The sequence below is a fragment of the Dreissena polymorpha genome, chromosome 7, assembly GCF_020536995.1.
Source record: "Dreissena polymorpha isolate Duluth1 chromosome 7, UMN_Dpol_1.0, whole genome shotgun sequence".
NCBI classification, from domain to species: domain Eukaryota; kingdom Metazoa; phylum Mollusca; class Bivalvia; order Myida; family Dreissenidae; genus Dreissena; species Dreissena polymorpha.
In genome coordinates this window covers 15,711,058-15,736,700 of record NC_068361.1, presented here as the reverse complement: position 1 = coordinate 15,736,700, position 25,643 = coordinate 15,711,058, and the positions used below count along the sequence as shown (strand labels likewise).

At 37.0% G+C, this 25,643-nt stretch overlaps 2 protein-coding genes across 6 annotated transcripts in view; both read right to left on the bottom strand.

Annotated features, from left to right (window-relative positions):
- LOC127837877 (choline transporter-like protein 2) overlaps positions 1-1,913 on the bottom strand; it is a 46,528-nt gene extending 44,615 nt beyond the window's left edge. Inside the window, exon 1 of the mRNA XM_052365314.1 lies at positions 1,738-1,913. Coding sequence (XP_052221274.1) covers positions 1,738-1,789 — 52 coding nt within the window. The 5' untranslated portion in view covers positions 1,790-1,913. The remainder of the gene's footprint in view (positions 1-1,737) is intronic.
- A 7,049-nt stretch (positions 1,914-8,962) lies between these two features.
- On the bottom strand, positions 8,963-24,465 carry LOC127837544 (cell surface glycoprotein 1-like). 5 transcript variants are annotated; one of them, XM_052364722.1, is made up of 8 exons: positions 24,372-24,465; positions 23,925-23,966; positions 22,269-22,400; positions 21,387-21,500; positions 19,353-19,484; positions 18,214-18,345; positions 17,419-17,493; positions 8,963-15,698 (listed from the first exon to the last, which is right to left on the bottom strand). In XM_052364722.1, exons 1-8 carry the CDS (start codon positions 24,442-24,444, stop codon positions 15,481-15,483), a joined length of 918 nt encoding a protein of 305 aa, XP_052220682.1. In that variant the 5' UTR covers positions 24,445-24,465; the 3' UTR covers positions 8,963-15,480. The 5 variants fall into 5 exon arrangements, with proteins under 5 accessions (XP_052220682.1, XP_052220685.1, XP_052220686.1 ...); XM_052364725.1 differs by lacking the exon at positions 18,214-18,345; XM_052364726.1 differs by lacking the exon at positions 19,353-19,484.
- Positions 24,466-25,643: the final 1,178 nt, after the last annotated feature.

Below are 25,643 nucleotides of genomic sequence, written 5' to 3'. Positions count from 1 at the left end.
AAAGCACAAATAGGCCGCCATGGTTATGCAGAGATATCAATTGGAATATTTTCTGCTTGACATTGATCAGCAATATCAACTTTTAATTTCTGTACTGTTTTTTTTAACTCAGGTAAATAGTATGGAGCTTGAACCAGGCAATTTTAAGGTTACATTTTACAACACCATTAAATTATAGGGAAGGTAGTAAAAGCACCATCTTGGAAATACACATTTTGGCTCAATTATCCATGAAAAATGTTACAAATGCTTTACTATTTTTCCGATCCCCATTGATGATTATCAATAAAAAAAACTTGAGCATTTTGTTAAAAAGTAGTGAACATTTTGCAAATTTTGAATAGCATGCATGCATTCATTTTTTATTTGTTTTTCTAAAATTGTCATTTAGCCAAACTATGAGTAAGTACTTTTTAGCTCCAATATAAGATTTCTGATTTCTTTAAAAAAAAGAAAAAGCTCATGTTTTGTTACTGAAAAAAGGTTGGAATTCACATGATGGACTGTAAAAAACTGAAACTTGGTTATAATTTCACTAATGAATTTGATTCAGACAATAATCACTTTTTTGTTATTTAAGGTTGTCAATTGGTCACTCTCTGCATAGATACTACTAAAAGTATCCTGGGTACTTTTAAGTATACTACAAAGTACCAGGGGTACAGAAAATATAATTATAAGTACCCCCGAGTATGACAGGATGCCTTTAAATAATTTCCCTATCTGGGCTATATTTTAGTATACTAAAGGGTACCTGGCTGGTGTACTTTTAAGTTCACCGTCTTTGTCCGTCTTTGTTAAGAATAAATACAAATACAAATTTTATTTAAATACAAATTTTATTTAAAGTCGGTTTGTACATAACAAGTATAACAATAGCGATGTATCGCTATTGACCGACATTGAACAACCCAAATAATTATAAAAAGCTGTTGGAAAAATTCCATATTAAAGTAAAATAAAAATGAGCACTGATACTGTGTCAGCAAAAAGGCATGTACAAGAATACTAGTTTGGGCTCATGCAATTACCTAGCAATTTACAAGACTCATAACTCCCAATCTGAAGATTTCACTAAGTTATTTTGAGGTGTGTTTAGCCATGCAGTATTTAGTTAATTGAATGATTTAAAATGCAAAGTAATTATTTTCAAAGTTGGTTTAATGAACCGATCGCGGTGGTGTAGTGGATGAGGTGTCCGCCTAGCGATCGGGAGATCGTGGGTTCGCTCCCTACTCGGGGAGCGTTCTCATTATCTCCTCCATATAGACACCAAGTACTGGTTCTTCCCAGGAAATGTCCATCTGTCTATAATGCTCGAAGGGCGCTTGGCAGTATACATAGATAAATGAAAGTAGCTGAGAACATATATATAAAAATTTCTCCGTTGAAGGATTGTCAGGTCTGACAGATCAACGTAACGATGTAGATGCAGGAAAATATATTGAGAATACTTTTGCACATACAAATATGGGGTTGATTACAACTATCTATAAATAATATAAATGCTGCAAGCGTTAGCCGTTACTATAATAATACACGTTTCTGTCTTATCATATCCTTTCAGTCATGATGTATGTGGTACAAGCTAGTGAGTTAACATTTATTTCGCAATTTGAATTCTATTTTTAGCATGGGCAGTTAGGAAAATGGTCACGATCGATTCTAATATTGTAACGCTATTTTTGTTTTTTTTCTTTCAACTGATTTTAAAAGAATTATGTTTTAATAACGTACCGTATTTGTCACCGTTAGAACCTGGGTCCTCAACTTGACTTCCACCACACATATTTATTCCTTACTTATCCTTAATATGTAAATAAAATTATATGCTATTCCACTCGTGTTTTGTTCCGTTCTCGAAATTCAATGTGTTTATAATAATAGTTGCATGTATACACGCTATTGACCAATGAAATAGCGCACCTTAATCACGTGGTAATTAAACAGGTGCGACAAGCGTCATGTTTCCAAGGTCACCAGGTGGCATGCCAGTGTACTTTGCGGATGCATTAAAATTACCGGTATATCCGGGTATTGATAAATGAAATAATGCATAATAATGCAATTTCCACTTATTACGTAAAACGAATGGTAAGACAAGTCACCACAACCGCGCCAGAACAACAAATATACACGCCGCGAGAGAAACGCAAACGTTATTTGTATATGTGTGTAATTCCAAGTTTATGAGGTCTTTTTCAAAGCAGAGGTTACATTATTGGTGGACCCGGAGTCTCAGCACTCATACCTAATGGACTAACTAGGTTCACGAAAGTTGGGACGAATTTTGATTTATAGCTGCTATTTCCAGCTATTTCGTTGTTATTGTTTTTAAGTTGGCTGGGCCTTGTGTTGTGTTGGGTAGCCGGAGTACCCGGAGAAAATCCCACCTGTCCGGCATGGTGTCCGGTATCCGGTTTTGGTCGGTTGATCCACGGGAATTGCACCCTGGTCGCATAGGTGAGAAGCGAATGTACCAACCACTGCGGTGGCCGGACAACCAAACGTAGTTTGTCGTATCAGCTCGCATACTTGTATTTTTTCGTCAACACGCGGACACTACCCCCCCCCCCCCAAAAAAAAAAAACACAACAAAACAATTGCATATTTGTCGTGCTTGCATTTTGTCGTATTTTCCTCATTTTTAACCTGCAAACACATCAGAAAGATATGGCTCACACATGCCACCATACACATCAAAAGTCTGTTTTTTTGTTTCTATAATATAGGCCCTGCACTTGCGTCCATTTGTCTATGTAATGTTTCTATAAGTGTAAGAACCCTCACACACAACGTAAGGCATACCAGTCGTTAACAACACTGTACATTATAGAACAAAACTACATACAGAAAAGTTATGTTTTTGTTTACAATTCTGAATATGCGTGATCGAGTGTTTTAATGTCCGTGTGAAAGAAAACCACACAAACTTTTTTTTCTTTTCACATGGTAGTATATTATTAAGAACTTCATATATAATAGGGACTTGTATCTCGAAAATCAACACATGTGTACTTTGCTTCGAGTGAGATGTAAACAGTCGTTAAACTGCTGGACTACTGACATCCTCAGTCGAGAGCCACCGGTCACCGAATGTTTCGACCCTTTAATCTCGATACATTCTTCTGGTGGTGGGTCCGCAGGGGCTGATCAATCCCCTACGTGTTAGTAGATGGCTGCCAGCTCCTCTTTTCTCTCCTTAACCAAAGCCATCTCGATGCTCTCTCCGCTGCATCCCCAAGTCTGCTGACAGCTCGCTTTCTGTCTCTTTCTGTCAGGACAAGTGCAGTGAAGAATCTCCAGAGAGACTTTGCCGGAAGCCTCGGACGCCGACCTCCACTGGGAATAGCCACGTGTGCCACCCCTTCTCCCTGCATTCCCTCTGCAGATTCAATGTTTTTCAATTCATTTCAATCTCTGAAAATATATAATTGCCTAATGTATACGTTCAGCGGTTATTAGCGTTAGTGCTTATTTTGCACGGACCGTTCCGGTTTTGATAACCAGTATATGGCATGTAAACAATCATTTAAAAGCAATGAAATATAGGGAATTCTTAAGCTGGCATTTGCAAACGGACAAAAATGACTACTATTAAACAGTTCATAACATGTAATAAAATTCGATTGCTATCAAGTGTTTTATTAAAACATGTACATTTCTATCTACTAGTATTTGGCTTTCTTCACAATTGACCCTTGTTCGTTTAAAACACGTATCTCATTAATAGATAGGCAAGCCTCGCCATTATATTATTCAAAGCCTTGTCTGATATATAACAAAAAGATCGGACAGTAACCTTTTATTCTCTATATATTGGGTCACGTAATTGTATTATTTTCCTGTGTGTGGTATACAAACAATTGTTCCGACCTAAGCTTTATGCATTTATATTATTATGCAGTTTCAGACATTTGTATCGTTACTGTGAAACGACTATATTCACCTTTGTATATAGAATTAGTTCAAATTAGTGGCAATTTTTCAGATAAATGTAAATCGTAGGTTTCTTTACACTATATACCCGTAAAATTGCAATTGGTTATACATACGAATTAATGAAACCAATAAGTTAATATGAAACTTATAATAGCCTTATATTCCAATTAAGGATTAATGGTATGTATATAATCTAATATATCTAATGTGTATAGTATTTAGTATAATTTTTAATATAATAAGCATAATGATCCATATGTATGTATATCTTTATGTTATTTCTTAGAAACTCTATTGTTTACATTTGTTTTACGGAACCAAATATGTATCTTTATATATATATATATATATATATATATATATATATATATATATATATATATATATATATATATATATACTCATACTGGGTTAAATATAGGGTCTGTGATATATTTCCGGAGTGTTGGGTACTTCCCTTTCCCATGCTAGTATCCAACTGAAAAATAGCGTGTTTTATGCGAATTACCTTCAACAACCTATATATAACTCAAAACTTAATATATCTAGTTATTTCTGCAGACAAATAACATATACATTTTTTTACTTTAAACCTCGTATCTGGGTCCCCATGACCCAATTATTTTTTTATATATGTATACTCTGTGATACTTTATACCGACATACCGGGTCCCTGAGATAGTGTCACTTGAAATACGAAACATTGTTTGCTAAAAAATGAGTTGGCCTTGAGCATAGTTATATCTTGCGACACTCGCATTAGAATTGTGGTTAAGATCTTCTCGACCTCAAACTTTATATATTAAATCCTCACGATCAGATTTGTTTGTATTTGTGTGGCCTATGCATGAATCGCTCTGCATGGTTTCCTTGCATAATACATTTAATAACATTTTGAGTCGAATTCATTTTACAGAGGGAATGACACAATGGTGAACTAAATATGTGTTTAATGTTATTTTAATATTTTTTTGAATTTTTGCATTATTTGACTACGTATCGTGTTATTTTCTCCTGTTGCGTGATTTTGTAGTCGCCGGAACTTTTAAAAGCACAATGTCCTTGGTTAAACAATTGAGATAATGTAGGATAGAATCATCCTTGTAGAAATCATTGAATTATATAACAGTGGTGTCCGTGTGATGCAAGCAGCTATAATGAAACAGTTGTCGCTATAACAGTTTCATTGCAAAGATACGTAAAGGTAAAACAGTTGCGGATCGTTAATGGTAAATAGATATGACAACCAAAAACAAAACATTTATAGGATTATTAAATTGAAATGAAAAATAGAAGTCAAACGAATATTTAAACGTTATAACAATATGTATTTACTTATTGTGTTTAAACCTGACGTGATGTCACCCTGGCGTGACACGAGTATAAATGTTTTTTATGATAGCTTCGAAAAGGATTTCAAAGATAATGACTAAAACACGCAGCGATTCCTAGTACAAGAAGAGTACCGCTATTAAGACCACATTGAACACTGTAAATTGCAATTTTTCAAGATTGCATGGTCCCAAAGTATTGAATAAAGAACAAAATACCCTGTTAATTATGAAGTCCGACATGCTATTAAGACCAAGCTGAAAGTAGCGGAACTTTACTGTAGTTTTATGTGCCTTCGTGGAAAATGATCCAGTCATCGATATTCGGTCCACTTCCTCATGTCCAACAGAAAGATATTCATTTCGTGCTTTGAACTATTCTGAAGATTTTAGTCATAGTTATGTCATAAATATCGAATAGGGACTTGTAAAACCAGTTTTTTAACTTGCATTATTGCTTCGCAAGAATGGACCTGTAAAAATGCTTTCAAATTAGTTAAAAGGAAGGTATTTTGAAAAAAAATCTGATTTTGTCTTATAAACAAAAAAAAAACATTGAATGTGATACATAACCCATCACAGTATCCAATAACAGACGGACGAAAAGATTTGAGTATAGCCTATAACACTTGCGACTGGGTATAATACATAAGAACCTCCAATAACTGAAGGCAGTGGCTAGTCGTACAGTCCCGTACGGCTAGACAAGAGGCTAACCGTACGGCCCCGTACGGCTAGACAATAGGCTAGCCTTACGGCGCTGTACGTATTATAGCCTTTCCTATTGAGATTGTCTAGCCGTACGGCTTATAAAGTATAGAATTGTCATTTAGTGCTGTTAATCAGTAATATGCAGCAAAGACAAATAAGCGCCCGAGCCGATTGTGACGAAGATATTTCGTACATATTTTCCTAAAATAAGGCTAGTATTCCACCAATCCGCATCCGCATCCGTATCCGCGTCAGTATCCGCAAAATCGTTATACGGACGCTATATTCCATTTATCCGCAAACGGATGCGGACGAGATAGGGACGGCATTTAGCACGATGAGAGTAGCTGTCATCTAAAAAATAAACTGAAAATCTATCGAATTCGTGAAAAAATACCCGGAATTATACAACCAACGCAGTTCTGCATATCGTGACTCTGATTATACTTTAAAGTTTAAATGTATGGAAAATCATAGCCAAGGCACTAAAAGAAGATGTTTCAGGTATTTACCATTTGTATCCTTTTACGGACAGAACGATGATTTGTACCTTATATCTACTTAAATTCACGCTTAGCAGCTTGTCCTTCATTATAATTATCTCAATAATTATAATTTTTAGTTTTATCCATATACAAAAATAAAGATACGTTCGACGTATGCGGATAAATGGAATATAGCGTCCGTATATTTTGCGGACAGGATACATTTACAGATAGATGGAATAGTAGCCCAAGAATGCTCACTTGAGCGTTCTATTGCGGACGCCTATTCGCGTGCGGATACGGATGAATGGAATAAGTGCAGTGCATTTCTACTTGTTTTATTTTTTGCGGATGCGGATATGCGGTTGCGGACAGATGGAATAGTAGCCTATAACTGAAGCATTCGTATTTTTAGTTAGTGTTCGTGTGGCGAATAAATGGTTGCAGGAATTTATCAAAGCGCTGACGTCACTGTAGGTGTTCGTTGTTGTATAAGTTTAGACGCACATCAGTTTAAAAAATTATGTTATAGCTTTTTATATTGCAAGTTTTGAATGGACACAATCCATTCAAAATTATAAAGAGTGTGTCTTAAAGCACAGGTTCAGATGGTTTTTTTTAAATCATTAATAAAAAATAAATTTTTAGCTTCGTTTTGGGAAAACAGGGCTAAATGCTTATGCATAAATTGTCATCCCAGTACAAGAGACCCTTTAAACATTATAAAATACGACATGTCGTCCTTGTTTAGCGTGTTTGCATTGCACAAGCTAATCAGTATGCACAGGCTTATCTTATTTGACATGCATTAAGCCCTGTTTTCTCTGAAAGCAGCCAGTATGTGCAGATTTTCAATGATAAACACTAGACTGGCCAATATCGTCTTACAAGCTGTTAAACTCTATTACTCATATACACCAACTGCAGTGCACCAGTGAGTGGTGGACTATAAACAGGCAAATGTGGTGGTTATCTTTCCTAGCAGACGCTAGAAGAATGTGTAGTCTGCTGCAACGGACAGTGGTTGTCTTTCCATGTCATAGTTAAAGGGATCTTTTCACGGTTTGGTAAATTGACAAAATTGAAAATAGTTGTTTCAGATTCGCAAATTTTCGTTTTAGTTATGATATTTGTGAGGAATCAGTATTACTGAACATTCACCATGGTCTAATATAGCCATTATATGCATCTTTTCACGATTTAAAAACCTAAAAATTATAGAGCGTTGCAACGCGAAACGATTGAATAATTTGGAGAGTTCTGTTGTTATCGTTTAAATTTGTGAAACTACGAAGATTGCTTATATCAGGTATAGAATACACCTCTCATGTATGCTTGGCAGGATAGCTCATTAGGCTAAAGCGTTTTTTACTCCAGGATTCCGGGGGTCACTGGTTCGAGCCCTTGTACGGGCTTCTTTTTTTCCATTTTTAAATTTTATTTTTGATTTTTTTCTGGAGCGTTAAAAATCCAATGTTTACATTCATCAATATAAAGCATTTAATGACAAACTTAAAAACATGTCAAAATCTGTGAAAAGGCCCATTTAAGGCTTCTACGCACATACCGATTTGCAAAAACATTAGCGTTAGCTGACGCTCACACTAAAAATGAACCGTTAAACTAAATTTAGATTCACATCGTACATGCACGATTTACATGCTGGCGAATTCGACTGTACATACATTTTCGATTTCAGAATTTAATATCTGGCTTATTTTGCATATATCGACACATGTTCTTCTTAACTTTTATTTAAGTTTATGTTCAAATATATGTTTAATAAGTTGTTTTTTTTTTATACACATTTTATGTAAATTAATAAATATTTGAAAAAATCGTATAATCTCGCTTTAAAAATTCTTCATCTTTCACGGCTTCCTTTCATGTCATACGGTTGCTTATTTGATTCATTAATTAGTCGACGTTCCTAAGGCGTGAAAAACCTGTATTAAAGAGTTGCGGCATCGATATTTTGAAATTTAATGACGACAGCCGTCAAAGTTACGTTCTAGAAATTGACTTACACACAATTTAAATCGGTTTCTAATTTGATTCTTTGATAAGACGACTTTCCTATGTAAGGAGTGAAAACTGTTTTAATTAGTTGCGGCATCGATATTATGAAATTCAATGACGGCCAAGGTACTGCTCAGAAATGGAGTCACACAAATAATTTAATTGTCGTTCAGACAATGGATAAATATATGGTTTCATACAAGCAATATATCAGTTCACTGAAAATGGTTGTCTTTAACTTAGACAATATCCATAGGAAAGGCTATACGTACAGAGCCGTACGGCAAACCTATTGTCTACCCGTACGGGGCCGTGCGGCTAGCCTCTTGTCTAGCCGTACGACTAGCCACTGTAAAATGTATAGTTATTTCATTTTCATTTTACAAATGTCTCTAAAAATATATTTAAATTTTCTCTATCATGGAAGTGTCATTTATTCATACAACACATGACAAATTATAACAACAATATATGTTAAAATTATCTGACCCTTGTCAGACGTTTTATTATGAAACTAATAAATGATATGCATGATTGTCAGATTGTGAAATGCTCAATTCAAGTATTATATAAGAGATAAATGGTGACGGACCCATGACAAACAAATAATTGGAGATAGTAGTAACAATCCATCATAAGTTGCAGTACGAACTAAATGATTATCATGAAAATAAAAACTGATTTAACAAGCAAATTCGTTGAATTGATATCCCCAGCCATTATACTTCTGGATACAAGTTATGGCTCTGGACACACAAAAAAAGCATTTTTTTCAAATACAAAGGGTCATAACTCCGCTATTAATCAAGGATGTACTATGCCATTTGGCGTGCATCATCCTCTTATCCATATATATATACTCGTACCAAGTTTCAATGAAATCTGCTAAAGCACTTCCAAGATATGGTTCCGGACACAAAAGTGCCGGACGGACAGACGGAAAGACGGACAATGCCAAATTAATATCCCTCCGCTGTTGGCGGGGGATCACAAAAATTAAGCAAAATTAATTACATACACAACAAGATGCGTTTGTGAAACCCAATGCCCCGTATATAACGTTTGACCTTGAAGGATGACCTTGACCCTTCACCACTCAAAATGTGCAGCTCCATGAGATACACATGCATGTCAAATATAAAATTGCTAGCTTCAATATTGCAGAAGTAACATAACATGAACAATTTTGACCCATATATTTGACCTTGAAGGATGACCTTGACCTTTCACCACTCAAAATGTGCAGCTCTATGAGATACATATGCATGCCAAATATCAAGTTGCTATCTTCAATAGTGCAAACGTATTCATAAAATAAGCGATTTGGGCCACATATATTTAACAACTGACCTTGAAGGATGACTTTGACCTTTCAACACTCAAAATTTGCAGCTCCATGAGATACACATGCATGCCAAATTTCAAGTTGCTATCTTCAATATTGCAAAAGTATTAATAAAATAAGCGATTTGGGCCACATATATTTGACCTCTGACCTTGAAGGATGACCTTGACCTTTCACCACTCAAAATGTGCAGCTCAATGAGATACACATGCTTGGCAAATATCAAGTTGCTATCTTCAATATTGCAAAAGAATTCATAAAATGAGCGATTTTGGCCACATATATTTGACCTCTGACCTTGAAGGATGACCTTGACCTTTCACCAATGATAATGTGCAGCTTCAGGAGATGCATTTGCATGCCAAATATCAAGTTGCTACTTTCAATATTGCAAAATGTTAAAGTTGGCATAAACAGACCAACCAACCAATCAACAGACCGACAGAGCAAAAACAACATGTCCCCCACTACTATAGTGGGGGACATAAAAATAGACTGATCCTACAAGCAAACCCCATATTTACACAGAACAATGTCTGAATTGACATAAATTTGGACAAAAAACATGCATTTTCCTGGATTTGAAGCACAGACCTTTTGATTGCAAACAACAGTCTTACTTACTAAGACATTTCTGAAAATTACACGTTGCCAGCAAAGTACATTTTTAAATCAGATATGCAATGTCATGTCCTTACCAAATTGTACTAGAGCTGTTTTCACTTCGAGTTTGCAAACAGCCTTAAAATATAAACTAAACACTAGAAAAGAATCTTTAACAAGGGCTGTTTGTAAAACAAGCATGCCCCCCATATGGGCTGTCCGTTGTAGTGGCAGCCATTGTGTGAATACGTTTTTTGTCACTGTGACCTTGACCTTTGACCTAGTGACCTGAAAATCAATAGGGGTCATCTGTGAGTCACGATCAATGTACCTATGAAGTGTCATGATCCTAGGCAAAAGCGTTCTTGAGTTATCATCCGAAAATCATTTTACTATTTCGGGTCACCGTGACCTTGACCTTGTGACCTCAAAATCAATAAGGGTCATCTGTGAGTCATGATCAATCTACCTGTGAAGTTTCATGATCCTAGGCATATGCGTTCTTGAGTTATCATCTGAAAACCATTTTACTATTTCGGGTCACCGTGACCTTGACCTTTGACCTAGTGACCTCAAAATCAATAGGGGTCATCTGCAAGTCATGATCAATCTAGCCATGAAGTTTCATGATCCTAGGCGTATGAATTTTTGAGTTATCATCCGGAAACCATTTTACTATTTTGGGTCACCGTGACCTTGACCTTTGACCTCAAAATCAATAGGGGTCATCTGCGAGTCATGATCAATGTACCTATGGAGTTTCATGATCCTAGGCCCAAGCGTTCTTGAGTTATCGTCTGACAACCACCTGGTGGACGGACCGACAAACTGACATACCGACAGACCGACCGACATGAGCAAAGCAATATACCCCCTCTTCTTCGAAGGGGGGCATAATGAGATAAAAGTGCACTTACAAAATCAAAGTCTTTCATTTTGAAAACCAATAGACAGAATTATAACATATAAAAAGTATACAATCTTCAGTACACTGATCAACAAATTAAAACATTTTAAATCATACAATTTGCATAAAATTCAAAGCTTGATATCTCAAAAACTTATCCACAATATTGAAAGATATTAAGAATCTTACAATCTGCATCATAACTAAAGCTCAATATCTTATAAAACTGATTGACTAAACTGCAACATTTTACAAATTATTTAATCTACAAAAATGAAAAACTTCATATTTCAAAATTCAACCGACAGCATTGACACATATTTAGAATCATACAAAGTTAAAGCTTCAAATGTCAACTTGAAATGAGTCCAAAGTACACGGACTTTAGTGAAACACTGGTAAGGGACTAAAAAGGCAGTTAACAACAAGAGCTGTGTTCGTAAAACACAATCCCCCTTACTGCGCCGCTTTGAAGCCATATATTCGACCTATGACATTGAATTATGACCTTGACCTTTCACCACTCAAAATGTGCAGCTCCATGAGATACACATGCTTGCCAAATATGAAGTTGCTATCTTCAATATTGCAAAAGTATTCATAAAATGAGCGATTTTGGCCACATATATTTGACCTCTGACCTTGACCTTTCAGAAAATTAAAATGTGCAGCTCTATGAGATACATATGCATGCCAAATATCAAGTTGCTATCTTCAATATTGCAAAAGTTATTGCAAATGTTAAAGTTGGCGTAAACAGATCAACCAACCAACCAACAGACAGGACAAAAACAATATGTCCCCCACTACTATAGTGAGGGACATAAAAATAGACTGAACCTTCAAGCAAACCCCAAATTTACATAGAACAATGTCTGAATCGCCATAAATTTGGACAAAAAACATGCATTACCCTGTATTTGAAGCACAGACCTTTTGATTGCAAACAACAGTCTTACTAAGACATTTCAGAAAATTACACGTTGCCAGCAAAGTACATTTTAAAATCAGATATGCAATGTCATGTCCTTACCAAATTGTAATAGAACTGTTTTCACTTCGAGTTTGCAAACAGCCTTAAAATATAAACTAAACACTAGAAAAGAATCTTTCAGGAGATAAAAGTGCACTTACAAAATCAAAGTCTTTCATTTTGAAAACCAATAGACAGAATTAAAACATAAAAATTATGCAATCTTCATTACACTGATCAACACCATTAAAACATTTTAAAATCATACAATTTGCATAAAACTCAAAGCTTGATATCTCAAAAACTTATCCACAATATTGAAAGATATTAAGAATCTTACAATCTGCATCATATTTAAAGCTCAATATCTTATAAAACTGATTGACGAAACTGCAACATTTTACAAATTATTTAATCTACAAAAAATGTAAAACTTCATATTTCAAAATTCAACTGACAGCATTGACACATATTTAGAATCATACAAAGTTAAAGCTTCAAATGTCAACGTGAAAAACACATCCAAGATATCATTTAAACTAATATACTGACAAAGTTTCAAGAAGATTCATAAGTCCATATAAGGAAAAATGCCCCGCCCACTGGTGGCCATGTTTTTCTTAGCAACTGGAACCAATTTCAAACTTGTCCAAATATCATTGGGACAAATCTTCTGACAAAGTGTCATGATGATCGTACAATAAATATGGCTTCTAGAGTTTTAACAGGGTTTTACTTTAGCCATATAAGGAAAAATACCACGCCCCCTTAGTGGCCATGTTTTTCCACCAACTAGAACCATTTTTGAACTCATCCAAGATATCATTAGGACAAATCATCTGACCAAGTTTCATAATAATCGGAAAATAAATGTGGCCTACAGAGTGTTTACAATGTTTTAGTAAAGCATGATACATAACCATATTAGGAAAAATGCCCCGCCCCCTGGTGGCCATGTTTTTTAAGCAAACGAAACTATTTTTGAACTAATCCAAGATATCATTAGGACAAATCTTCTGACCAAGTTTCATGAAGATAAGAAAATAAATGTGGCCTATAGAGTGTTAACAAAGTTTTACTATAGCCATATAAGGTAAAATGCCCCACCCCCTGGCGGACATGTTTTTCAACCAACCAGCATCATTTTTTAACTTGTCTACGATATTTTTTGGGATGAATATTCTGACCAAGTTTCATGAAGATCGGAAAATAAATGTGGCCTCAAGAGTGTTAACAAGATTTTACTATAGCCATATATAGCCATATAAGGAAAAATGCCCCGCCCTTTGGCAGCCATGTTTTTCAAGCAAACGTAACCATTTTCAGCTCGTCTAAGATATCATTGAGACCAAACTTCTGACCAAATTTCATGAAGAATGGACAATAAATGTGGCCTCTAGAGTGTTAGCAATGTTTAACTAAAGACATAAGGAAAACTCCCCCGCCCCTTGGCGGCCATGTTTTTTCACTGATCTGGACCATTTTCAAACTCGTCCAAAATATAAATAAAACCAATGTTTTGACCAAGTTTCATGATGATTAGGCAAACATTTTGACTTCTAAAGTGTTCACAAGGTTTCTCTATAGCCATATAAGGAAAACTGCCCCGCCCCTGGCGGCCATGTTTTTCAACGGACCGGAACCAATTTTTAACTAAACCAAAATATCATTTAGACAAACATTTTGACAAAGTTACATGAAGATTGGACTTCTACAGTGTTCACAAGTTTTTTTGTTGTTTTTTTGACCTAGTGACCTAATTTTTGACCCAGCATGACCCAGTTTCGAACTCAGTCGAGGTATCAATGTGACAAATGTTCTGCAAAATTTCATGAAGATCAGACAATAAATGTGGCATCTAGAGTGTTCACAAGGCAAAATGTTGACGACATACAACGCACAACGGACAAAAGGCAATCACAAAAGCTCACCATGAGCATGTTGCACTCAGGTGAGCTCAAAAGTTATGGCCAATTTTAAAGTTTTCAGACGGACGGACAGAAGCAATATATTTAACATTTAACCTTGAAGGATTACCTTGACCTTCACTTTTCACCACTCAATATGTGCAGCTTCACAAGATGCACATGCATGCCAACTGGAGCTTTGTCACAGACGTGACATATACCCCCACATAACGCATTGACACAGACTATTTTGTATGCTGTCTTCACAAAACAAGATAATACAATTTATGGCGATTTTTTAAGAATCATTATGCCATTATCATTTATAGCCATTTTTACCTTTGAACTCTTGAATTGTTTCACATGACAAGCCTTCCAATGACTTTGAACAAAATTGATGTACAGAGTCATTTTAAAATCTTACAATGAATGACATATTTATGGCCCAGACAAGATAATTTATTGCCATTTTTGACCTTTGAACTAAAACTACAACTTTGAGTTTGAAGATATCGACGTAATTCTTTCGCGCGACACACTGTCAAATGATGGTGAACAAAAGAGCCAACGATTTTAAAATCGCACAATAAACAACATAGTTATTGCCCAGACAAGCTCAATTATGGCCATTTTTTACCTTTAAACTCAAATTGTGCCCTTGTTCTTGGAAATATCGACGTAATTCTTTCGCCCGACACACTGTTCAATGATGGTGAACAAATGTGCCAAATGATTTTAAAATCTCACAATAAAAAACAAAGCTATGGCCCGGACAAGCATTTGACCTTTGAACTCCCAAGTGTGACCTTGACCTTTGAGATATTGACGTAATTTCTTTTAACGCGACACACCGTTCCATGATGGTGAACAAATGTACCGAGTCATTTAAAAATGTAACGATAAATAACATAGCTATGGTCCGTACAAACTTACAGTTTAAAACATACTAAGTGACCCCATGACCTAGTTTTTGACCTGGCATGACCCATATTCAAACTTGATCTAGACATTATCTACATACAACTACTGACCAAGTTTGGTGAAGATCGGATGAAATATCGGGACAGACCGACAAACGTGACTCCTATATAGCCCCCATTACCAATTGTAATAGGGGTATAAATATCAAGTTGCTATGTTCAATATTGAAAAAGTTATGGCCATATAAGTTTTCGGCCAGATGGACAGACTGACTGACTGACGGACAGTTCAACTGCTATATGCCACCCTACCAGGGGCATAAACATATTCCACAGTTCAACAATTCTTTTTCCATTTTTGTTTTTCCATAATAATGTTATGGACCCTTGCCCTTATCTGGGCCACTGTTCTTCCGGTAAGTATTTTTAGGGACCCCATTATTTTTGAGCCAGATGGCATTTTTTTTTCTCTTAATTCATCTCTAAAAAAGTTCATGAAACATATGTTCTCTTCGCTGGCCCACTTTCGTTTCATTCCTTTTCTTGTCCCTGTCCCTAAAACAAGAATAGATATAAAAAATAAAATAGCAATGAGTATCATGTCAGTGTTTTTTTCAGTTTTGGGGAAAAGGGGTCGGGTCCCCTGAGAGGGGGATAATTCACGTGTAAAAGGGGAAATTTCAATGCTAAGCAAGTAACATACAAAATCAAGTTGTAACACCATAATTCACCATACACAGAGAGAAAAACATTATTCCAACTTTTTTTGTCATCAACATGTTATGTTTATGTTCAAAGATCAACATTTTTTGGCTTTTCTGTGAATTATTTAAACGAGGTATTGATTAAAATTGAACTACACTTCCAAGAGGGGAAATTTTCAAATATTTTTGGGAAAAATATACACTCTAAGCAGCAAACTCATTTGTTCAGTGACTGTAAGCCCTTTATTTTGTTGACTTTTCTACTGAATTGATCCTTGCACACAAAGTATCAACATAAGTCAGTGTTCTGCCGTGGATGCGCCCTTGTGTTATTGTCGCAAAAAACAAATATTTGTCCCCACCCGTTTTCTGTATATGGGTCCGCGGGCGCACATGAATTAGAAATAAAAACTAATCGATTCAATTTGTAAGTCGGTAAAGTAATCGAGTGAATGTGTAACCAGAACAAACTATTTCATTGGACATGACGTCATTTCGCAGCCAATGGTTAATTTATTTAATATTAACACTCTATTTCATTGGTAAGTTGAGATTATAACAACCAATCAGATATCAAGGAAATTTCCGAACCTATCAAAATGGCTTAAAGTGACAGGCCAAAGAAAACAAAATCCATTTTTTTTTTTCCTCCGGCAAGTAAAATTAGAAAATATGACAATAATATTAACAACCCAACAGAGTCTTCCCAAGTCCCAACATCGTTTAGCAATTACGAAAAAAGTCTGCCCCTAAACGTACATTCCAAGAAAATTGGCTTCAAAAATGTCCTTGGTCACTGTTTGACAACAACAAAATGACATGCAGATTGTGCATAAAGCAAAAAGAAAACGCCTTTACTATCGGTATTTCTAATTATCGAACAAGTACTTTGACATGCGGAGTCCAATGACCATAAATTTTTTCAAAGTTTTGTAAATATGTTGACAACTGTTTGACAGTGTTAAAAAGTTTTTTGAATGTTCCAGTTTTAATAACAATGTTACAACCTGACTGTAAGAAGTTTAAGCACGTTTAAAAGTTCAAGTTAAAGGTTATTAGTTTCCACACATTTAATTCTGCTACAAAAATATTTCTGTGTCCCCATATTTTTTCTTTTTGTCCCCACTTTTGTAATCCTAAAGGGTCCCCAACAGTAAAATTTCACAGCAGAACACTGCAAGTGATACAATGATTGAATATTGTAGAGCAAGGTTTTCCTGATAAAAATGCACAAAACCTGAACATGTTAGGAGGTAAAATGAACTAACTGAAACTGTTTTAACACCAGTTTAAACCAATTTTTCACACATATAAGAACTGACAGTTCGCAGAACTATCATTTCTTGGAAGAACAAGTACTAAACATTAACTTTCATAGCAAACTGCCTACTTTGTACTTTACAAGGACTTTTACAAGCACATTGTTGTAACCCTGTAGATCACAGAGGAGGTCGTCTAGAGCATCACACTTGACTTGGACTACTCATTTACTTTAATACAGTCATGACATAAGACTCTGTCACATAATGATAGAAAATGCAGAGAAACCCGTCTTCAAATTTAGTTCATACCTTGAGGATTTGGCTGCCTCATTTCATCATGGGTCAGACTGGCTGGCCCTTCACTGGCAGCAGTTGACATGGACTCTGAAAGAACCAAAGTGAAACCTGTAGATTGCATATGATCAGCACAGTCAACACTGGCATGTTGTATCATGAGAGGCTCTGACTCCTGTACAGATTCTAGACTGTGGGTGTCTTCAACAGTTGCCTCAATGACTGTAAACATATAATGTCAACAGTGGGGTCTTGTATGTCTATTATCCATTGGTGGATCTTGCTGAAATCTATAGAAAACATGCATGCCCCCCATATGGGCTGTCCGTTGTAGTGGCAGCCATTGTGTGAATACGTTTTTTGTCACTGTGACCTTGACCTTTGACCTAGTGACCTGATAATCAATAGGGGTCATCTGCAAGTCACGATCAATGTACCTATGAAGTGTCATGATCCTAGGCAAAAGCGTTCTTGAGTTATCATCGGAAAATCATTTTACTATTTCGGGTCACCGTGACCTTGACCTTTTGACCTCAAAATCAATAGGGGTCATCTGCAAGTCATGATCAATGTACCTATGATGTTTCATGATCCTAGGCCCAAGCGTTCTTGAGTAATCGTATGACAACCACCTGGTGGACAGACGGACCGATCGACATGAGCAAAGCAATATACCCCCTCTTCTTCGAAGGGTGGCATAAATATATATTGGCTTGGACAACAGAAAATTGTACTAGAATATATAGTCTACAGTTGGGTCATGTCTTTATCATCAATAGATGGGCCTTTATTATATGACAACAGAAATACCATGGGTCAGACTGGCTGGCTCTTCACTTGGCTCCCTCCTATCATGGGTCAGACTGGCTGGCTCTTCACTTGGCTCCCTTCTATCATGGGTCAGACTGCCTGGCTCTTCACTGTCAGCAGTTGACATGGACTCTGAAAGAACCAAAGTAAAACCTGTAGATTGCATATGATCAGCACAGTCAACACTGGCATGTTGTATCATGAGAGGCTCCGACTCCTGTATAGATTCTAGACTGTGGGTGTCTTCAACAGTTGCCTCAATGCCTGTAAACATATAATGTCAACAGTGGGGTCTTGTATGTCTATTATCCATTGGTGGGTCTTGCTGAAATCTATAGAAAACATGCATGCCCCCCATATGGGCTGTCCGTTGTAGTGGCAGCCGTTGTGTGAATACGTTTTTTGTCACTGTGACCTTGACCTTTGACCTAGTGACCTGAAAATCAATAGGGGTCATCTGCGAGTTACGATCGATGTACTTATGAAGTGTCATGATCCTAGGCAAAAGCGTTCTTGAGTTATCATCCGAAAATCATTTTACTATTTCGGGTCACCATGACCTTGACCTTTGACCTTGTGACCTCAAAATCAATAGGGGTCATCTGCGAGTCATGATCAATCTACCTATGAAGTTTCATGATCCTAGGCATATGCTTTCTTGAGTTATCATCCGAAAACCATTTTACTATTTCGGGTCACCGTGACCTTGACCTTTGACCTAGTGACATCAAAATCAATAGGGGTCATCTGCGAGTAATGATCAATCTACCCATGAAGTTTATGATCCTAGCCGTATGCGTTCTTGAGTTATCATCCGGAAACCATTTTACTATTTCGGGTCACCGTGACCTTGACCTTTGACCTCAAAATCTATAGGGGTCATCTGCGAGTAATGATCAATCTACCCATGAAGTTTCATGATCCTAGGCGTATGCGTTCTTGAGTTATCATCCAGAAACCATTTTACTATTTCGGGTCACTGTGACCTTGACCTTTGACCTAGTGACCTCAAAATCAATAGGGGTCATCTGCGAGTCATGATCAATCTACTGACAAATTGTACTAGAATATATAGTCTACAGTTGGGTCATGTCTTTATCATCAATAGGTGGGCCTTTATTCTATGATAACAGAAATACCATGGGTCAGACTGGCTGGCTCTTCACTTGGCTTCCTCCTATCATGGCTCAGACTGGCTGGCTCTTCACTTGGCTCCCTCCTATCATGGGTCAGACTGCCTGGCTCTTCACTGTCAGCAGTTGACATGGACTCTGAAAGAACCAAAGTGAAACCTGTAGATTGCATTCGATCAGCACAGTTAACACTGGCCTGTTGTATCATGAGAGGCTCTGACTCCTGTATAGTTGCCTCAATGCCTGTAAGCATATAATGTCAACAGTGGGGTCTTGTATGTCTATTATCCATTGGTGGGTCTTGCTGAAATCTATAGAAACAAGGGCTGTTTGTAAAACATGCATGCCCCACATATGGGCTGTCCGTTGTACTGGCAGCCATTGTGTGAATACGACTTTTGTCACTGTGACCTTGACCTTTGACCTAGTGACCTGAAAATCAATAGGGGTCATCTGCAAGTCACGATCAATGTACCTATGAAGTGTCATGATCCTAGGCAAAAGCGTTCTTGAGTTATCATTCGAAAATCATTTGACTATTTCGGGTCACTGTGACCTTGACCTTTGACCATGTGACCTCAAAATCTATAGGGTTCATCTACGAGTCATGATCAATCTACCCATGAAGTTTCATGATCCTAGGCGTATGCGTTCTTGAGTTATAATCCGGAAACCATTTTACAATATCGATCACCGTGACCTTGACCTAGTGACCTCAAAATCAATAGGGGTCATCTGCAAGTCATGATCAATGTACCTATGATGTTTCATGATCCTAGGCCCAAGCGTTCTTGAGTTATCGTATGACAACCACCTGGTGGACGGACGGACCGATCGACATGAGCAAAGCAATATACCCCCTCTTCTTCGAAGGGTGGCATAAATATATATTGGCTTGGACAACAGAAAATTGTACTAGAATATATAGTCTACAGTTGGGTCATGTCTTTATCATCAATAGGTGGGCCTTTATTATGAACGTCTCGATGAGGTACTGATGTAGAAGAAAATCAATACATACATTAGAGACCCAAACAAATTCATGAGCCACATTCTGGGTCGTAACGTAACAAGGGCCGTAACGGTAAAGATTTTAATTACATTTGTACTTAGCAGAGTTCCGAAGTACAGTCTATTACAAGATAAATCTGAGCCGATTTTAAAAAACGTATAGCAAATTTTGTAATTTAATGACGACCTGCTCCATGAAGTTTACTTTCAGTTTAGAGCCGCCGTGATCAGTAACATTTTTGTGTTTTGCATCCGATTTGAATGTTCTCCAAAAAATATAATAATAAATTCACATGTCTACTCAATAGCTATGTATTTTAAGAACACATTTCGCGAGAATTTCTCACGAAAAATGACATGTACAATGTTTAAATCAAAGTTTTAAGCTGTGATTAAAAGTTTCAAAAACACCCAATGCGCCCTTTTTAAGAGAATCTCAGTGCAAAATGCCCTTTTTTCAAGTCATGCGCCATGCCCCTCTGCCTTTCTAGATGAAACACTACAAGCTAACTCCAATATAACCCCCTAAACTTCGTTTGTGGGGGTATAATAAAATCATTCTCAAAAGTTAAATAATATCTTTTGTAGTTGTAGATTATTCGGGTATTAATCCTCTCATTTCACAAATAAACTGTTCATAACAGATGAGATGGCAAGCATAAATGCCTTAATGAACACAAAATATTTTGCATGTTGTCTTCACAAAAAACAGCCCAAACCATGCTCAATGTTAAAAACGCACTAAGTGACCCCGTGACCTAGTTTTTGATCCGGCATGACCCATATTCACACTTCACCTAGGTATCCTCTAGATACAACATCTGACCGAAGATCGGATGAATACAACTTGAATTAGAGAGCGGACACTTAATACAGACGGACCGACCGACAGACCAACAGACAAGTTTGGTGAAGATTAGATGAAAACAACTTGAATTAGAGGGTGGACACTTAATACGAACCGACCGACAAGTTCACTCCTATATACATCCCTAAACTTTGTTTGTGGGGGTATAATTGCATTTATACCTTGAGGATTTGGCTCCCTTCTATCATGGCTCAGACTGGCTGGCTCTTCACTTGGCTCCCTCCTATCATGGGTCACACTGCCTGGCTCTTCACTGTCAGCAGTTGACATGGACTCTGAAAGAACCAAAGTGAAACCTGTAGATTGCATTTGATCAGCACAGTTAACACTGGCCTGTTGTATCATAAGAGGCTCTGACTCCTGTATAGTTGCCTCAATGCCTGTAAGCATATAATGTCAACAGTGGGGTCTTGTATGTCTATTATCCATTGGTGGGTCTTGCTGAAATCTATAGAAACAAGGGCTGTTTGTAAAACATGCATGCCCCACATATGGGCTGTCCGTTGTACTGGCAGCCATTGTGTGAATACGACTTTTGTCACTGTGACCTTGACCTTTGACCTAGTGACCTGAAAATCAATAGGGGTCATCTGCAAGTCACGATCAATGTACCTATGAAGTGTCATGATCCTAGGCAAAAGCGTTCTTGAGTTATCATTCGAAAATCATTTGACTATTTCGGGTCACTGTGACCTTGACCTTTTCTTGAGTTATAATCCGGAAACCATTTTACAATTTCGATCACCGTGACCTTGACCTAGTGACCTCAAAATCAATAGGGGTCATCTGCAAGTCATGATCAATGTACCTATGATGTTTCATGATCCTAGGCCCAAGCGTTCTTGAGTTATCGTATGACAACCACCTGGTGGACGGACGGACCGATCGACATGAGCAAAGCAATATACCCCCTCTTCTTCGAAGGGTGGCATAAATATATATTGGCTTGGACAACAGAAAATTGTACTAGAATATATAGTCTACAGTTGGGTCATGTCTTTATCATCAATAGGTGGGCCTTTATTATATGATAATAGAAATACCATGGGTCAGACTGGCTGGCTCTTCACTTGGCTCCCTTCTATCATGGGTCAGACTGGCTGGCTCTTCACTTGGCTCCCTCCTATCATGGGTCAGACTGCCTGGCTCTTCACTGTCAGCAGTTGACATGGACTCTGAAAGAACCAAAGTGAAACCTGTAGATTGCATTTGATCAGCACAGTTAACACTGGCCTGTTGTATCATGAGAGGCTCTGACTCCTGTATAGTTGCCTCAATGCCTGTAAGCATATAATGTCAACAGTGGGGTCTTGTATGTCTATTATCCATTGGTGGGTCTTGCTGAAATCTATAGAAACAAGGGCTGTTTGTAAAACATGCATGCCCCACATATGGGCTGTCCGTTGTACTGGCAGCCATTGTGTGAATACGACTTTTGTCACTGTGACCTCGACCTTTGACCTAGTGACCTGAAAATCAATAGGGGTCATCTGCAAGTCACGATCAATGTACCTATGAAGTGTCATGATCCTAGGCAAAAGCGTTCTTGAGTTATCATTCGAAAATCATTTGACTATTTCGGGTCACTGTGACCTTGACCTTGTGACCTCAAAATCAATAGGGGTCATCTGCGAGTCATGATCAATCTACCTATGAAGTTTCATGATCCTAGGCATATGCTTTCTTGAGTTATCATCCGAAAACCATTTTACTATTTCGGGTCACCGTGACCTTGACCTTTGACCTAGTGACCTCAAAATCAATAGGGGTCATCTGCGAGTAATGATCAATCTACCCATGAAGTTTCATGATCCTAGCCGTATGCGTTCTTGAGTTATCATCCGGAAACCATTTTACTATTTTGGGTCACCGTGACCTTGACCTTTGACCTCAAAATCTATAGGGGTCATCTGCGAGTCATGATCAATCTACCCATGAAGTTTCATGATCCTAGGCGTATGCGTTCTTGAGTTATCATCCCGAAACCATTTTACTATTTCGGGTCACTGTGACCTTGACCTTTGACCTAGTGACCTCAAAATCAATAGGGGTCATCTGCAAGTCATGATCAATGTACCTATGAAGTTTCATGATCCTAGCCCAAAGCGTTCTTGAGTTATCATCGGAAACCACCTGGTGGACGAACCGACCGACAGACCGACCGACATGTGCAAAGCAAAATACCCCCTCTTCTTCGAAGGGTGGCATAAATATATATTGGCTTGGACAACAGAAAATTGTACTAGAATATATAGTCTACAGTTGGGTCATGTCTTTATCATCAATAGGTGGGCCTTTATTATATGATAATAGAAATACCAAAGGAAATGTTTTGTTTTCCAAAAGCACTTCTAAACGTGTTTTTTTATGCTTTTCGGTATAAGGTATGAGATGTACACAAAATAACAACACACATATCCCCCACTAAAATATGTTATAAGACCTGCTTACAATTTAAATCAGAAAATCTTCATACTTGCAAGTAAGTTATTTATCCTTTAAATCATTAAAATAACTCAGAAACAGAAATGTCTAATTGAGCATATAAACTATTTCATAAGGTGTCCAAATCTAAAGGTATTCCTATACTCCCTTTTTTTTTAATGGGCTACCATAACAATGACTCTGTTATGGACCACTTTCATAATACAAATGAACAGTGGCCAATGATCTATCATGGGTATAAATAACTATTTTACCTTCTTGATGGCCATCTTCGTCTTCAATTGGAAGAGGTAAATCTGTAAAAAATGATTTTTTTATTTTAGAAATAACTATTTAGAAAAAAATAACCAGAAGTCACTCTTGATACGACAGTAAATATTTTCAATACTTCAAGGTTGTTAAAAAGTATTTTGTTGCATTAGCATTTCTTTAAGAGGATAAACAATTTTCAAGGCACATAAAATAGGTTTGCCTATTTTTACCACGTAAAATTTTAGACTTATTGAATTAACGTGGCCAAAACAAGGGCCCCGCCTTTCAAACAATGTTTTACATCGTTGTCTGTTCTCAAGCGCTCTGTTTTGTTCTGAAGAATGATCATTCAGTCGAATTTACTGACAGCCATAGGAGAGAAAGTAACAAAAATTCTCCATCCCAATTCAGTAAAATGAATTATATTAATAAAATTCTTATAATCAAACCTTCTACTACTATGTCCTTCATCTGCCTTCCCTTCCACTCATTGACTTTACCATTTTCAACAGCATACAACATCAGGGCAACCTATAAAATTTCAAGAAGACCATAATATTCCAGTGTCAACAATACTTCCATCATAACAACAGTAGCAATCCATAGTTCCCCTGACCTCACTTTTATTTCAATATCAATATAATTGAACACAAACGTTGCCATATGCTATTTTGTTGACAGCTTGTGAAAGTCTGCACAGTACCATATTGTAAATTACACAGCCCTACAAATAATATAATCTCAATTATCTGCCACAACACTTAAAGAAACTAGAGCTTTGTCACAGACGTGACCTATACCCCCACGTGCCCCATCCACACAAGAGAATCTAATTAATGGCTATTTTTAAGAATTATTATGCCATTATCATTTATGGCCATTTTGACCTTTGAACTTAAAGCATGACCTTGACCTTGGAGATATCGACATAATTCTTCCTGCCACACACCATCCATAACGGTGAACACATGATTTTAAAATCTCACAATGAACAACATAGTTATGGCCTTCTTTTACCTTTGAACAAAGTGTGACCTTGACCTTCGAGATATTGACGTAACTCTTTCACGTGACACACAAGTCATATGACAGTGAACAAATGTGCCAATGATTTTTAAATCTCACAATGAACTACATAGTTATGGCCCAGAAAAGCTCATTTATGGCCATTTTTGACATTGAACTCAAAGTGTGACCTTGACCTTGGAGATATCGACGTAATTCTTTCGCACAACACACCTTCCAATGATGGTGAAATGTTCCAACTGATTTTAAAATCTCAAAAAGAACAACACAGTTATTGCCCGGACAAGATGAAATTCTTTGCGCGACACACCCTCCAATGATGGTTAACAAATGTTCCAAATGATTTTAAAATCTCACAATGAATGACAAAAGTTATGGCCCGGACAAGCATTTTACCCTTGAACTCCAAAAGTGACCTTGATCTAAGTTCTTGGAGATATCGACGCAATTCTTTCGCGCGACACACGGTCCCATGATGGTGAACAAATCAAAACCAAGTCAATTAAAAATCTAACAATAAATGAAATAGTTATGGTCCAGACAAACTTTGTGTTTTAAAAGCACTAAGTGACCTTGTGACCTAGTTTTTTTTACCAGGCATGACCCATATTCAAACTTGACCTAGACATCATCTAGATACAACTTGTGACCAAGTTTGGTGAAGATCGGATGAAATTTCGGGACAGACCGACAAA